We start from the raw sequence: 18649 nt of genomic DNA on the forward strand, positions 1-18649 counted from the left end.
TTTTGAAGGTCTTTTTTTTTTTCTTTTTTTGGTTTTATATTCATTCAATTTTCTTTTGTGGTGGTGTCCGTACAGGCATGTTGTTCTTCCTCCTGAAGTGGCCAAACTTCTCCCCAAGAATCGCCTCCTCTCTGAAGTATGTTTGTTTCTTAGGGTTTTACAGAAATAACTCCTTTTTCTTTTGAAATGTATTTTTGTTCATTCTTTAAAATTGATGTTTTTGTTTGTTTACTTCCGTAATGTTTTATTAGAATAGTTTGCTTTGTTGATTGTCTAGTAAGGAAACTAATTAATGACCATAATTTTGAGTTCTGAGTTTGATCGTGCATGAATGATGAGATTGTTGCTACTTATTTGCTGCGGCATTTGGGCCTTGCATTTTAAGTTTCGTGCCAATTTTCCATCTTATCGAGGCAGCTGATTAAGCTCACTCATTATTACAAGTGCCCGTATGTTGTTTTCCAGGAAGCATGATTATTTGTTCCTATGCTTGCTCATATGTAGAACTCAAAATTTTCGGTTTATGATTCTTATAGTACGAGATACGGTACATTGGCATCACTTCACTTGGTTTTGAAGTATGGATTGGGTAAAGGAACTATGATTTTCAATGTCATATGTTCTGTTTCATTTTGCAAAATGTTCAATATATATCTTATGCCTTGTGCCTTTTAACTTTGTGATGTGACTAACAATACTGATGATGTATTTTCTTTTTGGCCACCAATACTGATGATGTTTTATCCGTTAGTTTTCTGGGTTTCTGGGACTTTGAGCAGTTTGTCATTTGGTTCATGTTGATATTGTTTTACAGAATGAGTGGCGTGCAATTGGAGTACAACAGAGTCGCGGTTGGGTCCATTATGCCATTCATCGCCCTGAACCACACATCATGCTCTTCAGGAGGCCTCTCAACTATCAGCAGCAACAGGAGAATCAGGCCCAGCAAACCATGCTTGCTAAGTAATTACTATTAGTAGTGTTCATTAATCAGCATCCAGAAAATGGATGAAAAAGAAAAAAAAAAATACTTATCAGTGTTTATGCATGGCATAAACAGTTTGTTTTGGAATTCTGGGTTTGTAGTCTAAGTCTCTACTGTGGTAGAATTCCATGTTAGTCTTGTTTCTTGCTTTCTCTAGTGTGGTGTGGATGACATAATGTCATTGCTACTGCATCTTAGATATAAAAAAGCTTTAGATTTGGTGTACTGCTTAGACGGTTTTCAGTAAAATTCTTCTTGAATGGTCACATGGATTTCACTTTTATGAGTTTGCTCTCCAGGATCACAGGATTTAAATGATTCCTATGTTTGTCAATCTTGATTTTTCCTCCTTCCACTAATTTGCACACTCATTTGTTCCTTAATGGCCAGATCCAGCAGCCTGGAGCTGGCTTAAGGGCTGTCAGTCTTTTTTGGGCTACTGCGGCAAGCACTTCCTCCTATGCTGCATGCGGCCTCTCTGGCCTGTAGGTGCGCCGGCTGGTGCTATAAGCCTAATCCTGTCGCAGCGAGCTTGTTATGGCTACAAGTAGCCAAACCAAGTAGCTAACAAGGTTTTCTGGCTTTTATTTGGAGTATTATTTCAACAATCAGTTTTGCTCAATAATCAATACTCAATAATATATCCAATTAAAGTCTTCTTTTGTAATTAAGGACATCAAGCCATTCTTATCTGAATTAGTTTGAAATTCCATCCTCAGTATGCTTCAAAGCTTTGCAAAGCCCTTTTTTAATTATTTTAAATATATATACAATTTATTTATTTTACTTACTTTCTTTATCTTATAAACAAATCTACAATTCTCAAAGTGTATAATTATTTTATTAATAATCATTATTGAATCAAAATGTTGAAGTTGACGAAGAAGGGGCAAGTTCGAGAATATAAAAATAAAAGAATATAATCGTGGTTTTCTCTTACTTGCGATTTTTCAAAGCGCAAGTTCGAAAAATTGTGTAGTTTTAATTTCTTTGACATAATTAAAAAATAGGTAGAAACTAGATTAAATTAAATATTGGTCTAACCTCAATAAATGAACAGCGTTTGGTTAAGAAATAGCGGTAATAAAATGCGTAAAAAAATTGATGAAACTACAATTTGGTCTAATTGATTTTTTTTTTTTGACGATAGGCTAAACAATAGCAAATAACCTTCATTTGGACTAAAAAAAAAGTTTGAAAAATGAGTACTTTGATATCATCTTGCGAATCTATGATAAGTAGTGGTTTAATTATTAGAATTTAATTATAAAATATCTTAATTTTATTTAATTGTGTTAAGTAATATGATTATAAAATACTTATTGTCGTCAACGTAATAGTTTTGCGGTTCAAAAAGCTTAGGGGGAGAAGTTGACTGACGCGCAGAGAGCGGAGCAATAATGTCACTTTTCTTGTTTTTAAATGTGAAAACAAAAAAAGTGACATTGTTGTTTCCCTCTCCTCGCGTCAGTCAACTCTCCCCTTAGCTTTTTGAACCACAAAAATATTTTCTTGCTCTAATTTAAATATATTATACAAACAAAAAAACTTTTAATTATTTAAAAAAATTAAAATAAATTATTATATTTTTATTATATTTAATTAAATTTTTATATTTTTATTTAAAATTAAATAAATTTTTATATTTTTTATTTTAAATCAGATAAATTTTTATTATTAATGATTAACTTAATCAAACTATTATTTATTATTTTATGTAACGTGACGTTGATGTGATATATTGAAATATCGATTGTGATAGGATATATTTATGTAGTATAATTGATTATAATATGATATAATAATTTAGTATGATAGTATAATTATGTGATATTTTTTATTTTTTATATCAGTGTCATATCAGTGTTATGTGAATATAAAATAATGAACGATATTTTTACTAATAACAATTAATCAATCATTAGTCATAAGAATTTATTTGATTTAAAATAAAAATATAATAACTAGATTGAATATAATAAAAAAATAAAAATTTATTTAAATATTTTTGAATAATTTAAAAATTTATTTAAACATTATATCTTTAATTTATCTCCTCATCTAATAAATTCCTCATGTTAGGTATACGTCATTTAAATGTATTCAAAAGTACACGTTTTTTATTTTGAAGATGATTCAACTTACTTAATATTGTCGTGTTAAAATAACGAGATCACATAATATTGGTTTTCAACATTAATTCATTGCAGTGATATACGATAATCAGTAATCAACTCCATAAATTTTTTATGTAAAGGATCCACTAAAATAGCAATTGTAGAGTATAAGACTTAAATTCATTTATGCACTTTTTAACTTTTACACCGAAATCTGAATGTAATACTGGATCAGGCCAAGCTTCATTTGTTCCCCAATTCACTGCAATCACAAAATTACATGCTAAATCATTTTTTCAGTACTGATAAGTTAATGATTTCTTTAAGTACTTAATGTATGAAGGAAATCTATGAAGCCCAAAATTAAAGATTTCCCTTTTTAGTTTATGATATGTTACATAAAATTCGTACAAATATGAATGACTTCATAGTACAGTATACATATTAGAGTATTTAGATATTTTGAAAGCAAAATATGCATTATGTATTACAAGTATAATTTTTTTTTAAAAAAATACAAATACTGCTTTGGAGTTAAAAAAAAAAAAGAAATTATAAAAAGATTTTAACACACGTACACATATTATACATATATATAAAAGTTCCTTTCCTTCTTTTTTTTTTTTTGATCTTTTCTAACAAGGCTTACCGACTTGGTTTTCTTTTGTGTAACAATCAGAATATGCATAGTATTTACTAATTTTAAAGTATTTGGAACTGATCAAAATCATAAATATAATACACATATCCTTCTCGTACGTAATTATAATATTTTAATAATATTTTATTAAAATGTTTATTTAGTTAAAAATAATTTGAATATTTGTTAAAAAAATGACCTAATTCAAATTTAATAATAAAGAAAATAAAATATAATTATTTGTATGTATTTAATTAATCAAAATTAAATCAATAAATTTTGTGTATAGATAATACCATATTATAAAATAACAGACTTCTAAAAGTATTAGTCTTACCCCGTCCCAATTATAAAATGAGTTAATTTTACTTAAACAAATCAGATAATTTATATATAACCCATTACAGTTGTCGGTGAATTAAAAAAAAATTGCACCTTTTAATTTGCTTAGTGTATTATTATTACCCAGTCCCCACGCGGTTTTATTCTTGTCCTCCGTTATAAAAGTAATGCAGAAGAAGTCAGAAAAACCGAGCCGTCGCTGCCTCGGCTGCGATTTATATATATAAGTCATGACAGCTTTTTATCACTGATGATTTCCTAAATTTCCAACGCCTGAAGCTTCAACATATATCAGTTGCAGAGCTTGCTAGCTCCGAAAACTCCGCGCTTCTCGGGTTGGTCCTAACGCAATTTACTATCTCAACCTTTTAAACGGGACGGAGGCCGATTCCATTACAACAGACGAAAACTTGAGTTGGGAAATCTCTATGAAGTTGAGCTGCCATGTCGTTGCCAAGTCATGAAAATCCGAACGAGTTGACCCGGCACTCGAATTCAAGCGATGAGAACGTTAATGAAGGTTCGACTTGTAGTTGGAGACCAATTTTGCCAGCCATGTCGCCAAACGAATTGACCCAGCAGTTGAACTCTCAGCGTCAGCCAGAAGTTGAGGTGGAGGCCGGTTCTGTGGCAGGAAATGAAGATTCGAGTTGTAGTTGGAGACCATTTTCACCAGCCTTGTCACCGAACGAGATGAACCACTCGTTGAATTCTATTTTTGAGAATTTAATTGCTGAACAGCAGTTGAAGTCTCCGGAAAACTTTGAAGTGGAGACCAGTTCCGTGGCACAGACTAATGATTTCAGTCCCATATGGATATCATTTGTAACAGACATGCTGTCACTAGGAGAAGATAAACCAAACGAGGTACCCCAGCAGAGCAATTCTCCTGATCAGCAGTTAAATTCACTTGCTGAGAATTTAACTGCTGATCAGCTGTCGAACTCTCAAAGAGACGTTGAAGTGGGAGTAGGGTGTTTTCAACCAAACCGAACCCACCTGGATCATGAAGAAAGACCATCTGATCAAGCTTCAAATGGACGAAAACAAAGGGGTCGTACACCAAGGGTAACACCATTTGACATAGCAAAGATCCAACTTGATCAAGCTGGAGCATCAGCTGAAGCTTGCAATGGACAGAAACGAATTCGCACCGAGGAGCAAGAAAATGAAAGAAAAAGGAAAAAAAATGAAAGTGATAGAAAGTATCGGGCAGACATTAGGGTAAAAGAAATCCCTATATTCATTTCCCATTGCTAAATATGAGTCAGGAATTTTACCAATTTTTTTGTTTTCTGTTTTGCAAATGAAGAGTGAATTGAAGGTGCTGAGGAAAATCAAGCCAGAGTACGACAGGCTTATGACAATGGCGTCCAGTTTTGGTGGGATTGATCAATTGGAGTCACAGATTAATGGCATGAACTCTGACATACATAAACTCCGAGAGGAAGAGGTAGAATACGACATGTTTCAGCAAGGAACTGAAATTCCAGATCGAGTTCCATCGATGAGGGCAAACGAAGTCCAAGTATGCGGAATTGAGGAAATGAAGTCCTTGTCAGACAAATTCAAGGTATTTAATGCGCTGTAATTTTCCCTAGTTACTATATATCACAGCAGTTTAATCAGTTGCTTTAAACTCGTTAGTTGAACTGATCTCAATAAGTACGATTTGTCTGACAAGGAAATGGAGGCCGATTGCCATAGACTGCAACTAATGAAATCCAAGTACGGAGAAATTGAGGACATCGAATCCATGTTGGATAAATTCAAGAATATGGAGGCCGAGTCACAGAGGTTGGCGCAAATAAAGATGTCGTTCGGCGGAATTGATGAAATTGAGCTCGAAATAGTTAGGCTTAAGAATATGGAGTTGCAGCTTGAAAGAAATAAGCAAATGGTGAACCAAAAGGAACTGGACTCCTTTCAGGCATCTCCTGGTAGTCTCCAGGTGTATCTCTCTTGCCCTCTATCTTTCATTATGCATATATATATTCGAGCCTGGCACATTAAGATTTCTCAACAATTTAATTCTTTTTGTCTCGCAACATGTGATTTAATTATTTGCTGCCGTTGATATGTTGCAGCAACTGGAGTTGGACCATATCTACAGACAACTGCAAAAGGAGGCCGATTTGGATCGATTCGAGCAACTGAAGTCTAAGTATGGTGGAACTGAGGAATTGGAAATCAAGTTGGATAAATTCCATTGGATGGAGGCCGAGTTACATAAATTGGAGCAAATAAAGTCCAAGTTTGGAGGAGTTGACGAAATGGAAGCCGAAATATATAGGCTTAAGGAAATAGAATCGCAGCACGACAAACAAAAGGAACTGCAGTTTTTTCCGGAATCTCCTGGTAGTCTCCAGGTATGTCTATGTCTATCATTGTATAGGTGAACAGATAACATACTCCACTCCTTCCGTGATAGGTATAAAGACAACAGATGACTTTGGTCTGCTGTCTCAAATTTTAGAGACAATGGGCATAGTTAACTCTAATTCTATAATTTATTTTTGCAGGAGGAGCGTGGAGCGCAGTCATTGGACTTGAACGGCCGCTCTGACGCGGTATGGTTATTGTGTTTAATAGCACCACTTAATTCGTTTGTTGAGGGAGGTTCAGTTCAGTATGTTCAAATAATATATATCTCCAACTTCTATTGATTGTTTCAGGTGTCAGCTGATGGAATCAACCTAATGTCCCCTGCCGCTGTGAGGGGGACAAATACAATGCATGGCATGCAGTATTCTGATGTGCTTGTGACTAAATTCATGGCGAAGCTTGATGATGGCAGCGTTGTGAGCAACGTGGACCGCTCCAGCTTCAAAGATTTAGATGGAGAGCCCAAAAAAGTTGGCAAGTATTGTCTCCCACCGTCTCTGGTCTCGACTGCTGAGGATATCATCAAGGCCTATGGTGATATCACGAAAAAATGCAAGTTCAGTCCTAGAATTATTGAAGTTATTTATGTTTTGTTTTGTGCTGCAATCAAAGAGATGGGTGATCTGTCGCTTAAACAAGTTACAGAAGAAGTTATGTTGAAGTGGAGAGACGCCATCAGGGATGCTGACCGCAGTGCATGTGATGTGGAATTTGCTATGAAACATTTGAAGCAGATTGCTTATGGTTACTTTGGTCTCAAAGCGTACAATGACCACAATAGCTTGAAACAGAGGATGACAGTTCTAAAGGCCGAAGAAGAAGTCTTGAGAAAGGAGCTTGAAAAGAAAACAAATGAGATGAAGGCCGTTAAAGCCAAAGAAGGAGACTTAACATCTGAGCAATGCAAGGTTTGTCAGGAATTAGCGGATCAATTTTTGGACAAAACCATCAGTGTTTTTTGATTAATTGGATCTATGTTTTTTTTTATTCTTTTGAGTAATCTTGGGTCGTAGATCAGTACTTTGTTGTAGAAGTTAAGTCATTCAGTTTTAGGTGGAAAGTAGAGAAGTTGGTAGCAGTAGAGACTAGAGACTAAGGCTTTTAGTCCTTTAGAGAAATCTTCATTTTTCTTTATTTTTGTTTAGTTTTTAATTTATTACTGTTTTTGGTTTACTGAGGGAAAGAGGAAGAAATTAGGGCTCTGGTTTCTTAACTACTTTAGGAGCTAGCTAAGTGAACATAGTGCTGTTATATCTGAAAAACTTGTTGAAAACAAATAGAATTGGTGTTTATATATGTAGAGCATAACAGTTTGGTTTTTCAGATGTCCCGGGTTTCCTGTTTTTTGTTGATAGTTTGAACTATCCACTCATTGATGATTGCGAGTCCAGGGTACCTAACAGAGCTGCAGCTGATCTGACCACCTAAAGAGACAGCCTTTGGGTGTTCTCTTACAGCATTTTCTGCTGTTCCTAGCTCTCTGTGCAAGACTCTTTTGCAGATATTAATGGGATTTCATGTCCTCAACTTATAAATTTTCTACCTTGGAATTCGCCTAAGTTTATACCACTAATTTTTACTGACAAAGTCTTTTGAGACAGTAATATTATTATCTGATAGCTTATTTCATCACTTCATGCTAATCTCAACTCCATATTGAAGATTACAATAATAAATAAACTTGTTTACCAAGTTAATATATTTCTCTGTGACATTGTCTCCCTTGCTCTCAACATGACAAGCATTGTCAAGCAACACATCCCTTGTTTTTTGGGATGAGCTAAATTTCATATTATCCAAAGTAAGGAGGAGGCCTGCTACTTCGAGTACCTAGTCTGCTCAGAGAAGCAGCAACTAGAATGTATGGCAAAATTCACTACAAAGAAGAGCAGTTCACAGTTACATAGAGCCACAAATCAATAAGGAAACAAAAATCAGACAACAAGACAGGAAACACTTGCGCTTGCCAACGAGGGATAACCTTTATATTTCCTAGCTTTCTGTCCGGAGGCTACTGTTGCAGAGGTTAGAGGGATGCCATTCTCTTGTTGCTGTATAATTTGTAAATACCACATTTCCTCACAGGAAGAATGGATTTCTACCATTGAATTTTGCTTTTGTTGTTTGTGCTTGATGAATTAGTATACCCCGTGTGTCATTTTGAAATCACATCATGTAAAATAGTTAAGTTTTTGTTATTTGAATTATCGATTGTAATCTTGTTAATAGATATTATAAATAAATTTTATTGAGAAAATATTTTGAAATCGTAAAATTCGTTAAGTTATTTCATCAATTCATTTTTGTCTAAACTCTAAACCGAAGATAACAACCATAAATTAGCGACCCACTTTGAATTGAACTGTGAAGTTTAAGACTGGAATTGAACTGTTGAAAATAAATGATACCAATTAGTACTGCCATTTAAAATTAAAAATCACAACAATTTGAAGAGCAATTAAGTTCCGAATTTTGGGCTAAGATGCAGCTAAGGATAACCCATTATGAGTGAGATCATTTCACCTTGGTCCAGCCCATTTAGCATGGCTCTTTGACACCCATAGGAGCCCAATGTCTTATGGATGGCTGTCATCTCCAGGACCCCAATTCTACACCTGACTCGGTTCAGTTATCAAGGACCTTCAAACCTCAATCACTGTAAATGGGAGTTCCAAAAATGGTCCGGCTGTTGCAGGTGGTGGAGTAGCACGTGACCACACATGGAAATTCCATTTTGACTTTTCGGACCACTTTGGTCCCCGCAACTCTCTCAAAGGTTAATTAGTGCACATGGTTCATGCAGTCTAAAAACGGGACAGCTGGGTCATATGAGAATTTTCAACATAAAAAGGGATCAGTATCCAGAAAATGGATGAAAAAAAAAAAACAAAAACTTTTCAGTGTTTATGCATGGCATAAAGAGTTTGGATGTTTTGGAATTCTGGGTTTGTAGTCGAATTCTCTACCGTGGGAGAATTCCATGTTAGGCTCGTTTCTGGCTTTTTCTAGTGTGGTGTGGATGACATAATGTCATTGCTACTGCATCTTAGATATAAAAATGCTTTAGATCTGGTGCACTGCTTAGATGGCGTTGATTAAAATTCTTCATGAATGGTCACATGGATTTCACTTTATATGATTTTGCTCTTCAAGATCACAGGATTTAAATGATTCCTGTATATGTTTTTCAATCTTGATTTTCCTCCTAACACTAATTTGTACACTCATTTGATTTGTGATCGAGTTTGCTGCCTTTTTAAGTGTCTTTCTAAATGGATGAATTTCCAGGTTTTAAATGTGAAAAAGTTCTAAGTCTAAATAATTGCATTTTAAGGATTTTAATACTTAAGAAGATGTTTTCTTAAAAGAGTATAATCAAAATCAAAATTATTTCTTTAAAAAAACTGAAAAAAGGAAAAAAAAAAAAAGCGCAAGGGCAGGTTTTTTTAAAGAAATGAAAAACCAGCAAAGGGTGTCGGAGCCCGCGCGCGAGGCATCTGTATCGTCGCACGTAGGATGCCCCGCGTTTGCATGCGACCTGATCGGCCATCAGGTGCTCTGGCTGGTGCTATTACTACAACCAAATTTTAATGCCTTTTATGTCGATGAATATTTGGACTGGTGCTAGCGGGACTTTTGCTAATCCAACAAGACAATAGCATTTTGTCTTATATAATTAATACAGCTGTGAGCAGACCACTTATAAGTATATATATACATATATATATATAATCACTTATTTTATTTATTTTTTTCTTATAAACAAAATTATGGATCTTAAAAAAAACTATAAAAGATTCTATTATTATTGTTGAAATATGCTATTGTTAACGAGCACAATTATATATTAATATAATCAATGATAGAGTTAAGATTTTAAATTTGAAAAGATGAAAACAAAAAATTTAATATTTAAAAGAACAAAATTATAAAATTTTTAAAAATTAAAATAAAATTATAAAATTTTAAACCAAAACAAATATATATATATAAATTTTTGAAATTTTGAAAAAAGTGGAAGTAGGCTTGTACAACGATCAATTGCAATCGAACAATCAACTTTAACCGTCAATTCTTGTAATCGACAGTTGCTGTTGCAATCATTGGTCGGCACAATCAGCCTTGTTGACCAATCGACTCGATCATCAGGAGGACTCCCTCCCCCATGAGTCGACCGATCAACCCTTTCTTTTTTCTTTTTTTTTTTGAGGTAAAGACTATCCTACCCTTCATTAGCCCGGCCACAATAATCGACAGCCGATCCTTTCCCCCTAGATTGAATCTCCTAAATTTTCAATCTCCTCCTCTCCAAAACCCTAACTCACCTTATTAACTCACCCATTCATAGTCCATCCTTTCGTTGTCGTCGATGTCACTCTAGAATGCTGTCAGCCATCTTTTCTTGGCAGCAATTAGCAAGTAAACCATAGTTTTTATTTTTTGATGTTAGTTTTGTGAAAATAACAATACAAAGAACTTGAAAGATTATGAATTTTATTTTTTTAGTTAAGATTTATATTAGAGAAAAAATACATCATAGGTTATAAATATTAATGAAAATAAAAAAAATTTACAAAGAGTTATATAAAAAAGTCCAAATCAAACAAAAAAAAAAAGTTGAAAAAAAAAACTCAAATCAACCAAAATCAACGTAAGCCAATCCAAAACAAGTCAAGTCAACCCAACTTAAGGCCGATCGAACTGAGGACGGGTAAAGCCGACCGAAACCAAGCTGTCACGCGATTCAATTCATGCAATTTCTATAATAAATTTTTTTAATCAATGTTAGGTAAAATCAAACCGTACTAACTCCCAGAGGGGAGACCTACGAGCCATCCTTCTTGGGCATCAGAAGATGATTATTGAATTAAAATAATAAATCCACGAGAAACGCCAGCACATGTCTTGGATAAAACAAATGTCTTTTCCATAATGCAGAAGAAAAAGCATAGTTAACACATTCCTAGCACAGTTGCTAGACTAGCGTAACGATTCTACTGCCGCGCGAGTAAAGAAAGAAGAGGAGAATACAATCGTGGTTCTCTCTCATGCTGGGAAGATTTGAATTGATTGAGTAAAAACCTATTGTTCCCTCCCTCGACCTTCTTATGGAAAAGGTCGTTTCTGTCCTTTACTTTTCTCTATATTTCTCCAATTTTCTCTCTCTCTCTCTCTCTCTCCTTTGGCTGCTGATCGCTTGCCTCGGGCTCTGTTGGATTAGCTAACAGTGATAACGAAGAGATTGATAGTTCAGTAGTGAAATTGAGAGCTGCAAACGAAAGAATTAAGATTGAACTTGAGAGTGGAAAAAATTATGTTGCTCAAAATAGTCGTGACGTGATGAAAAGATATTAAGTTGAAAATATGTTAATAAATTATTTTAATCTATTTTCTGTAATTTATTTGACAATTTTATGAACCTAAATTTTAATAAAAAAGTATCAATACACTTTTTTACATTAACATAATTCTTCATATAAGGATCAATAAAATTTAAAAAAAAAACAAATTAACACTTTATTTTATATTAATGTAATTCTTAATATAATCATTAGTAAAAAATATTTTATAATTACATGCAATAAATTATCAATATTTAACATGTCAAATTTATTTTTTAATAATACTTTATTGCATATTTATTTATGAGTTTATATAATTATTTACTTGTTTTAAGTTACTAAATAATTAGTAAATATTAAATAAATTTTGGAAAAATATTAAATAAAAAACCTAAAATTTGTTGAGAAATTTGAAATTTGTCCAAATTGTTAGATCGGGGCTTGAATCAACCAAATTGGGCAACCTTGGAGGCCGGGAAAGGTCCGGTGGAGCACGTTTGGATGCAGGCACGGCGGCAACGAGCAAAAGGTCAAAATCAGGAATTAGAAAACCATGGGCTTGAACCCACATGACCGACTGTACTCGAGTCGGCCAATTAAGTAAGCGTCAACGCCACGATCACAGACACAGTGAGACAAAATCAAAACAGTACGTTGAGCGTCGCGTAATAATAATAATAGTAAATACGACGTTTTAACGACCAGAAGCTAACAATTCGAGTGTTGTGCCGTGCCCCTCTCCTCGCGTATGTGAAACTCTTTCCTAGCTTTTTGAGCCAACAACTATTTCTTTTTGCTTAGTTTCTACATATTTAAAGTGATATAAAGCTGTTTTTATATAAGCCGCAGTTCCGAAAACTGATGATGGCTGAATTTCCAACAATATAGATTCAATATATAGCAGTTTCTGAGCTTGTTAAGCTCCGAAAACTCCACGCTTCTCGGGTTGGTCTACACAATTTACTATCTAATTCTTTCAAACGAAACCAAGAAATTTGAGTTTGGGAAATCACTTTGAAGTTGGAACTGCCATGTCGTTGCCAAGTCAAGATAATCCGAACGAGTTGACCCAGCAGTTGGATTCAATCGCTGATCAGATCCTCTTTGAAGATTGGATTACTTTATTTTCCAGATCAATTCCTTTAGCCATTCCACCGGACGAATCGACCCAGCAGATGAACTCTCAGCTTCAGCCAGACGTGGAAATGAAGACTGGTTCTGTGGCACAGAATGAAGATGGGAGTACTAGTTGGAGATCATTTTCACCAGACATTTCACTGAACGGGTCGTGGGGTTCAGTTCTTGAGATATTAAGTACTGGTGAACAGCCATACCCTCAAGCAGACTTTGACGTAGCGCCCAGTTTCGTGGCACAGACTGAAGATTTGAGTCTGACAATATTGACATCTAAAACAGACTTGCTACCACCAGGAGAACGTAATCCTAAGGAGATACCCCTCCCGTTGAATTCTCTTCCTGAGAATTTACCCGCTGAACAGCTGCTGAACTCTCAAGGACATGTTGAAAAGGGAATACAGTGTTTTGAACCAAACGGAAGCCACCTGGATCATGAAGAAAGACCACCTGATCAAGCTTCAAATGGACGAAAACGAAGGGGTCGTAAACCAAGGGTAACACCAGTAAAAAAAGCAAAGAACCAAATTGATCAAGCAGGGGCATCCGCAGAGGCTTGCAATCGACAGAAACGAAAGTTTCGTGAACCAATAATTCGCAGAAAAGATCAAGAAAATGAAAGAAAAATGAAAAAAATTGAGAGTGATAGAAAGTATCGGGAAAACATTAAGGTAAAAGAATTCCCTCTATTCATTTTCCATTGCTATATATATGAGTTAGGGCGATTTGACTAATATTTTGGCTTTCTGGGTTGTTTATGAAGAATGAGTTAACGGATTTGAGGCAAATCAAGCCAGAGTACGATAGACTTATAAAACTCTCGTCCAGTGTTGGTGGGATTGATCAATTGGAGTCACAGATTAATCGTATAAAATCTGGGTTACATAAACTCCAACAAGAAGAGGTAGGAAACGATATGTTCCAGCAAGTAATAGTTGATTCGGCCAATCGAGTTCCATTGATTAGGGCAAATGAAGTCCAAGTATGCGGAAATGAGGAAATGGCGTCCTTGTCGGATAAATACAAGGTATTTAATGCGCTATCATTTTCCCTAGTTACCATCGCAGCAGTTTAACTAGTTGCTTTTAGCTTGAACTTTTACTTGTGAGATCATGTTAGTTTAACTGATCTTAAGATGTATGATTTTTCTGATTTTTTTTATGAATGACAAGGAAATGGAGGTCGACTCTCATAGACTGGAACTAATGAAATCCAAGTATGGAGAAATTGAGGAAATGGAAGTCATGTTGGATAAATTCAAGAATATAGAGGCCGAGGCCAACAGACTGGAACAAATGAAATCCGAGTATGGAGAAATTGAGGAAATCGAATCCATGTTGGATAAATTCAAGAATTTGGAGGCCGAGTCACATAGGTTCGAGCAAATAAAGCTCTTGTTTGGTGGAGTTGATGAAATTGAGACCGAGATAAATAGGCTTAAGAAAATAGAGCTGCAGCTCGAAAAACATAAGCAAATGGTGAACCGAAAGGAACTGGACTGCTTTCAGGCATCCCCATCCCCTGGTAGTCTCCAGGTATATCTCTCTTGCTCTCTATCTTTCGTTTTGATCTGGTGAAAGGTTAAAATTTAAAAGCCCAATGCTTTACTCATAGTCTCAGTCTTCCCTCCTTTATGATCGGCTTATATTTTTCTTGTTTTTCCACCCCTCAGATTTGTGATCAATCTTCTGGTGGCCTCTTAATTGAACTTACACTCATATCACTAACATTACTTTTTTGGACACAAATTGCTGTGAGTTAATAATTATTTGCCGCCTTTGAATGTTCCAGCAACTGGACATGGATCAATTATACAGACAACAGCGAAACGAGGCCGATTTCAATCGATTCGAGCAAATGAAGTCTAAGTTTGGTGGAACTGAGGAAATGGAGTCCAAGTTGGATAAATTCCACAGGATGGAGGCCGAGTTACATAGATTCGAACAAATAAAGTCCGAGTTCGGAGGAATTGATGAAATCGAGGCTCGAATCTATAGGCTTAAGAAAATAGAATCGCAGCACGACAATCAAAAGGAACTGCATTTTTTCCCGGAATCTCCGGGCAGTCTACAGGTACGTAAGTAAAAAGATCAGTAAGTTACGATCTAAAGTGTGAGAGTATGTTCCTCAAATTTCAAGGATCATGGAAATAATTAATTTTGTTCCATAGCTTGCTTTGCAGGAGCTGCGAGGAGTGCAGTCATTGGACTTGGCGGGCGACTCTGACATGGTATGGTTATTGCGTTAATCGCACCACTTTGGTTTGTTTAAGTGAGAGGTTCAGTATGTTCATTTTTTAATTTATTTCTGCTTTGCACTAGTTTGTTTATTGTATTGATCTTTTCTCCTACTTATGCTGGTTGTTTAGGTGTCAGCTGATGGAATTAGTCTAATGTCCCCTGCCGTTGTGAGGGAGACAAATATAATGCACGACATGCAGTATTCTGATCTCCTTGTGACTAAATTTATGGCGGAGCTTGATGATGACAACGTCGTGAGCAACGTGGACCTCTCCAGCTTTAAAGATTTAGATGGAGAGCGCAAAAAAGTTGGTAAGTATAGGATCCCGCCTTCTCTGGTCTCGACGGCGGAGGGTATCATTAGGGCATATGGTGATATTACGGACAAGTGCAGATTTGGTTATAGTGTTGTTGAGACTGCTTATATTTTGCTTTGTGCTGCGATCGAAGAGATGAGTAATTTGTCGCTTGGGCAAGTTAGCGAAGAGGTTATGTTGAAGTGGAGAGACGCAATTAAGGATGCTAATGGTCTTAACTGTGATGCAAAATTTGCTATGGAAAATTTGAAAAAAATTGCATACGGTTATTTTGGTCTCAAAGCAAAAACTGACGGTGAAATCTTGAAACTGAGGATGACAAGTCTAAAGACTGAAGTATTAGCCTTGCAAATGGAACTTGAAAACAAGACAAAAGAGATGGAGGACCTGAAAGCCAAAGAAGAAGACCTGACATCAGCGCAATGCAAGGTTTGTCAGAAATTCGCGGATCAACTTTTAAAAAAATCCATCAGTGTTTTTTGATTAATAGGTTCTATGTTCTTTTGTTTTTTCCTTCTGAGTGATGTTGGGTCATATAACAGTACTTTCTAATACAAGTATCATTCAGTTGTATGTGAAAAGTGGAGAAGTTATAGTAAAATTTAGATGCTTACTAAGTGAACATAACAGGTTGCTTTTTCAGATATCCTGGGTTTCCTTTTTTTTGTTGATAGTTTGAACTTCGAAGGTGGAAAAGATTCTACCATAACCTATCCCTTCTATCTGCCTTTGATATTGCTGTAGAGATGTTTACTGGTGGCGACCACTAGATAAAACGAAATTCGGGATTCTCGTTGTCTAAATTGCATCAAACACAATTTCTTTGAATTGCTACACATGACAGGATACCACCTCACTCTCTTTGCTTGGAAGAAATGTTGCTCGCTCTCGTAAGATGTCTCCTGATGCTGAGAATCCTAAAGTTCATTGTCCTCAGGGATTGTCCGGTAGCTTGCTCTTTATATGATATTCTTGGAATTCCAAGCAAGGAACCCTTTCTTTTCCTCTGGTGTAACGTCTTTGACAGGAATAACTCAAATCTCTCTCGTTTCTCTTCTCCTTTGGCATCCACGGGCTACCTTGTTTGCCTGTGGTAGTTGAAATTTTGGAAATAGAGGACTAAAAGAATATTTGAAGGGCTATCTGACCCGACCCTATTCAGATTCTTTCAAGCTTTTCCTTCTCAGTGGATTGAGCTTTTTCACTCTTGAACAAAGAAAGGTTGTGTTACCCCCTCGATTGGAACTCGGGAACCACTTCACGGCGGCCAAGATGGGACTAATTTAGATACTAACTTGCACCCTTAGGCTCCACTCATTGATGATTGCAGGTCCTGAGTAGCAGACCGAGCTGCAGCTAAAGAGACAGCCTTTGGATATTCTCTTGCAACATTTTCTGCTGTTCCTAACTCTCTGTGCAAGACTCTTTCGCAGATATGAATGGCATTTCATGCCCTCAATATCTTACTTCATGAATTTAACATTTCTTTCTCACTTATAAATTTTCTACCTTGAAATTTGCCTAAGTTTATACCGGTAATTTTTATTGACAAAGTATTTTGAGACAGTTATATTATTATCTGATAACTTATTTCATCACTTCATGCTAATCTCAACTCCAAATTGAAGATTGCAATAATAAATAAACTTATTTATCAAGTTAATACATTTCTCTGTGACATTGTCTCCCTTGCTCACAATGTGACAAGCATTGTCAAGCAATACATCCCTTTTTTTTTGGGGATAAGCTAAATTTCACATTATCCAAAGTAAGGAGGAGGCCTGCTACTATGAGTACTAGTCTGCTTAGAGAAGCAGTAACTAGAATGTATAGCAAAACTCACTACAAAGAAGAGCAGTTTCACAGTTACATACAGCCACAAATCAATAAGGAAACAAAAGTCAGATAAGAAAACAGGAAACACTTGCGCTTGCCAACGAGGGATAACCTTTATATTTCCTAGCTTTCTGTCCGGAGGCTACTGTTGCAGAGGTTAGAGGGATGCCATTCTCTTGTTGCTATATAATTTGTAAATACCACATTTCCTCACAGAAAGAATGGATTTCTACCATTGAATTATGCTTTTGTTGTTTGTGCTTGGTGAATTAGTATACCCCGTGTGTCATTCTGAAAGCACATCATGTAAAATAGTTAGATTTTTATTATCTGAATTATCGACTGTAACTTTGTTAACAGGCATCATGAAAAACTTTATTAACAAAATATTTTGGGGTCTGTAAAATTTATTAAGTTATTTCATCAGTTCATTTTTATGTAAACTCCAAACCGAAGATAACAACCATAAATTAGTGACCCACTGTGAATCGAACTACGAAGATTAAGACTTGAACTGAACTTTTGAAAATAAATGATACCAATTAATTGATTGTATAGAATTATAAGCTTTGATTTAGAAAAAGTGCTTGGCGCAAGGCCAGGGTCATGCATCAATAAATCAATTTGTCTCTACAAAGCAGGGAGAGATAAGAAAAGGTTTATCACAAAAAAAAAAAAAACTGATCCTCCAGACATTAATAAGTCCGTCTATAATAGATTACGTTAATCAATTGTAAAGTGATGATAACTGCAGAAGAATAAGAATATGAAAAATCACAACTAGCAACCAACAAATTTGAAGAATATGAAAAATACCCAGCAAGCAGCCCTCATATTACCAACAACCACATCAAGTATAAACACCTCAAAATCACAAATCCTCAATATGTTTTGTTCAATCATAGATAACTAGAAAATTTTCAAATCTAAAAGAGAAGAAGGAGAGTAAAGCATATCTGGGTAAAGGAAGAGAGATTTGCCAGCTGAGGAAGCTTTGGTAGAAAACTAGTGTATTTCATAAGGTTTAAACATCTCACATTACTAAAGTACATAAAAGTGTGAGTGTTTTAAATAAGTAAGCACAATATAGATTTGTTGCAAAAAAGAAAAAGAAGTGTCTTGGCACACACATGAGATTGGGCTAGGCCTTGAGAAAATTCAAATTTCCCTTCATGAGATATGGGCTAAGCTCAAGTGAATTTTTTGTACCTTAGTCTTAATTTATTTTTTAAAGCTTTTTTAGCTTTGATTGAATCGAACTCAAACTCTCCATGCTAATGACTCTCCAATGTCTATCTGACCAACTACTCT

General features: G+C 35.3%; 3 protein-coding genes across 5 annotated transcripts in view; all 3 read left to right on the top strand.

Moving 5' to 3' along the window:
• LOC110411986 (cyclin-dependent kinases regulatory subunit 1) overlaps positions 1 to 1695 on the top strand; it is a 2274-nt gene extending 579 nt beyond the window's left edge. The window contains exons 3-5 of one of the 2 annotated variants that reach the window (XM_021422373.2): positions 76 to 136; positions 815 to 963; positions 1376 to 1695. In XM_021422373.2, coding sequence (XP_021278048.1) covers positions 76 to 136; positions 815 to 963; positions 1376 to 1400 — 235 coding nt within the window. In that variant the 3' untranslated portion in view covers positions 1401 to 1695. Of the gene's footprint in view, positions 1 to 75; positions 137 to 814; positions 1272 to 1375 lie in introns of those variants that run through there. The other variant, XM_021422374.2, reaches the window with a different exon arrangement.
• A 2561-nt stretch (positions 1696 to 4256) lies between these two features.
• LOC110412890 (uncharacterized) lies at positions 4257 to 7792 on the top strand. The gene is made up of 6 exons (XM_021423531.1): positions 4257 to 5308; positions 5397 to 5657; positions 5769 to 6035; positions 6172 to 6453; positions 6607 to 6654; positions 6760 to 7792. Exons 1-6 carry the CDS (start codon positions 4529 to 4531, stop codon positions 7429 to 7431), a joined length of 2310 nt encoding a protein of 769 aa, XP_021279206.1. The 5' UTR covers positions 4257 to 4528; the 3' UTR covers positions 7432 to 7792.
• Positions 7793 to 12551: 4759 nt separating this feature from the next.
• Positions 12552 to 16144, top strand: LOC110412347 (uncharacterized). 2 transcript variants are annotated; one of them, XM_021422876.1, is made up of 6 exons: positions 12552 to 13616; positions 13709 to 13972; positions 14118 to 14480; positions 14737 to 15018; positions 15116 to 15175; positions 15314 to 16144. In XM_021422876.1, exons 1-6 carry the CDS (start codon positions 12843 to 12845, stop codon positions 15983 to 15985), a joined length of 2415 nt encoding a protein of 804 aa, XP_021278551.1. In that variant the 5' UTR covers positions 12552 to 12842; the 3' UTR covers positions 15986 to 16144. The 2 variants fall into 2 exon arrangements, with proteins under 2 accessions (XP_021278551.1, XP_021278552.1); XM_021422877.1 differs by having other exon boundaries at positions 15128 to 15175.
• Positions 16145 to 18649: the final 2505 nt, after the last annotated feature.

The sequence above is a fragment of the Theobroma umbraticum genome, unplaced genomic scaffold (genome assembly GCF_002168275.2).
Source record: "Theobroma umbraticum cultivar Fairchild unplaced genomic scaffold, ASM216827v3 scaffold_95.0, whole genome shotgun sequence".
In the NCBI taxonomy this organism is placed as follows: domain Eukaryota; kingdom Viridiplantae; phylum Streptophyta; class Magnoliopsida; order Malvales; family Malvaceae; genus Theobroma; species Theobroma umbraticum.

Bases quoted from the DNA above. Each gene is read 5' to 3' on its own strand.
- LOC110412347 (XM_021422876.1), top strand. From the start codon at position 12,843: ATGTCGTTGCCAAGTCAAGATAATCCGAACGAGTTGACCCAGCAGTTG. The intron at 13,973-14,117 runs GTATTTAATGCG...ATGAATGACAAG, and splicing joins CCTTGTCGGATAAATACAAG to GAAATGGAGGTCGACTCTCA. The intron at 14,481-14,736 runs GTATATCTCTCT...TGAATGTTCCAG, and splicing joins CATCCCCTGGTAGTCTCCAG to CAACTGGACATGGATCAATT.
- LOC110412890 (XM_021423531.1), top strand. From the start codon at position 4,529: ATGTCGTTGCCAAGTCATGAAAATCCGAACGAGTTGACCCGGCACTCG. The intron at 5,658-5,768 runs GTATTTAATGCG...TTGTCTGACAAG, and splicing joins CCTTGTCAGACAAATTCAAG to GAAATGGAGGCCGATTGCCA. The intron at 6,454-6,606 runs GTATGTCTATGT...TTATTTTTGCAG, and splicing joins AATCTCCTGGTAGTCTCCAG to GAGGAGCGTGGAGCGCAGTC.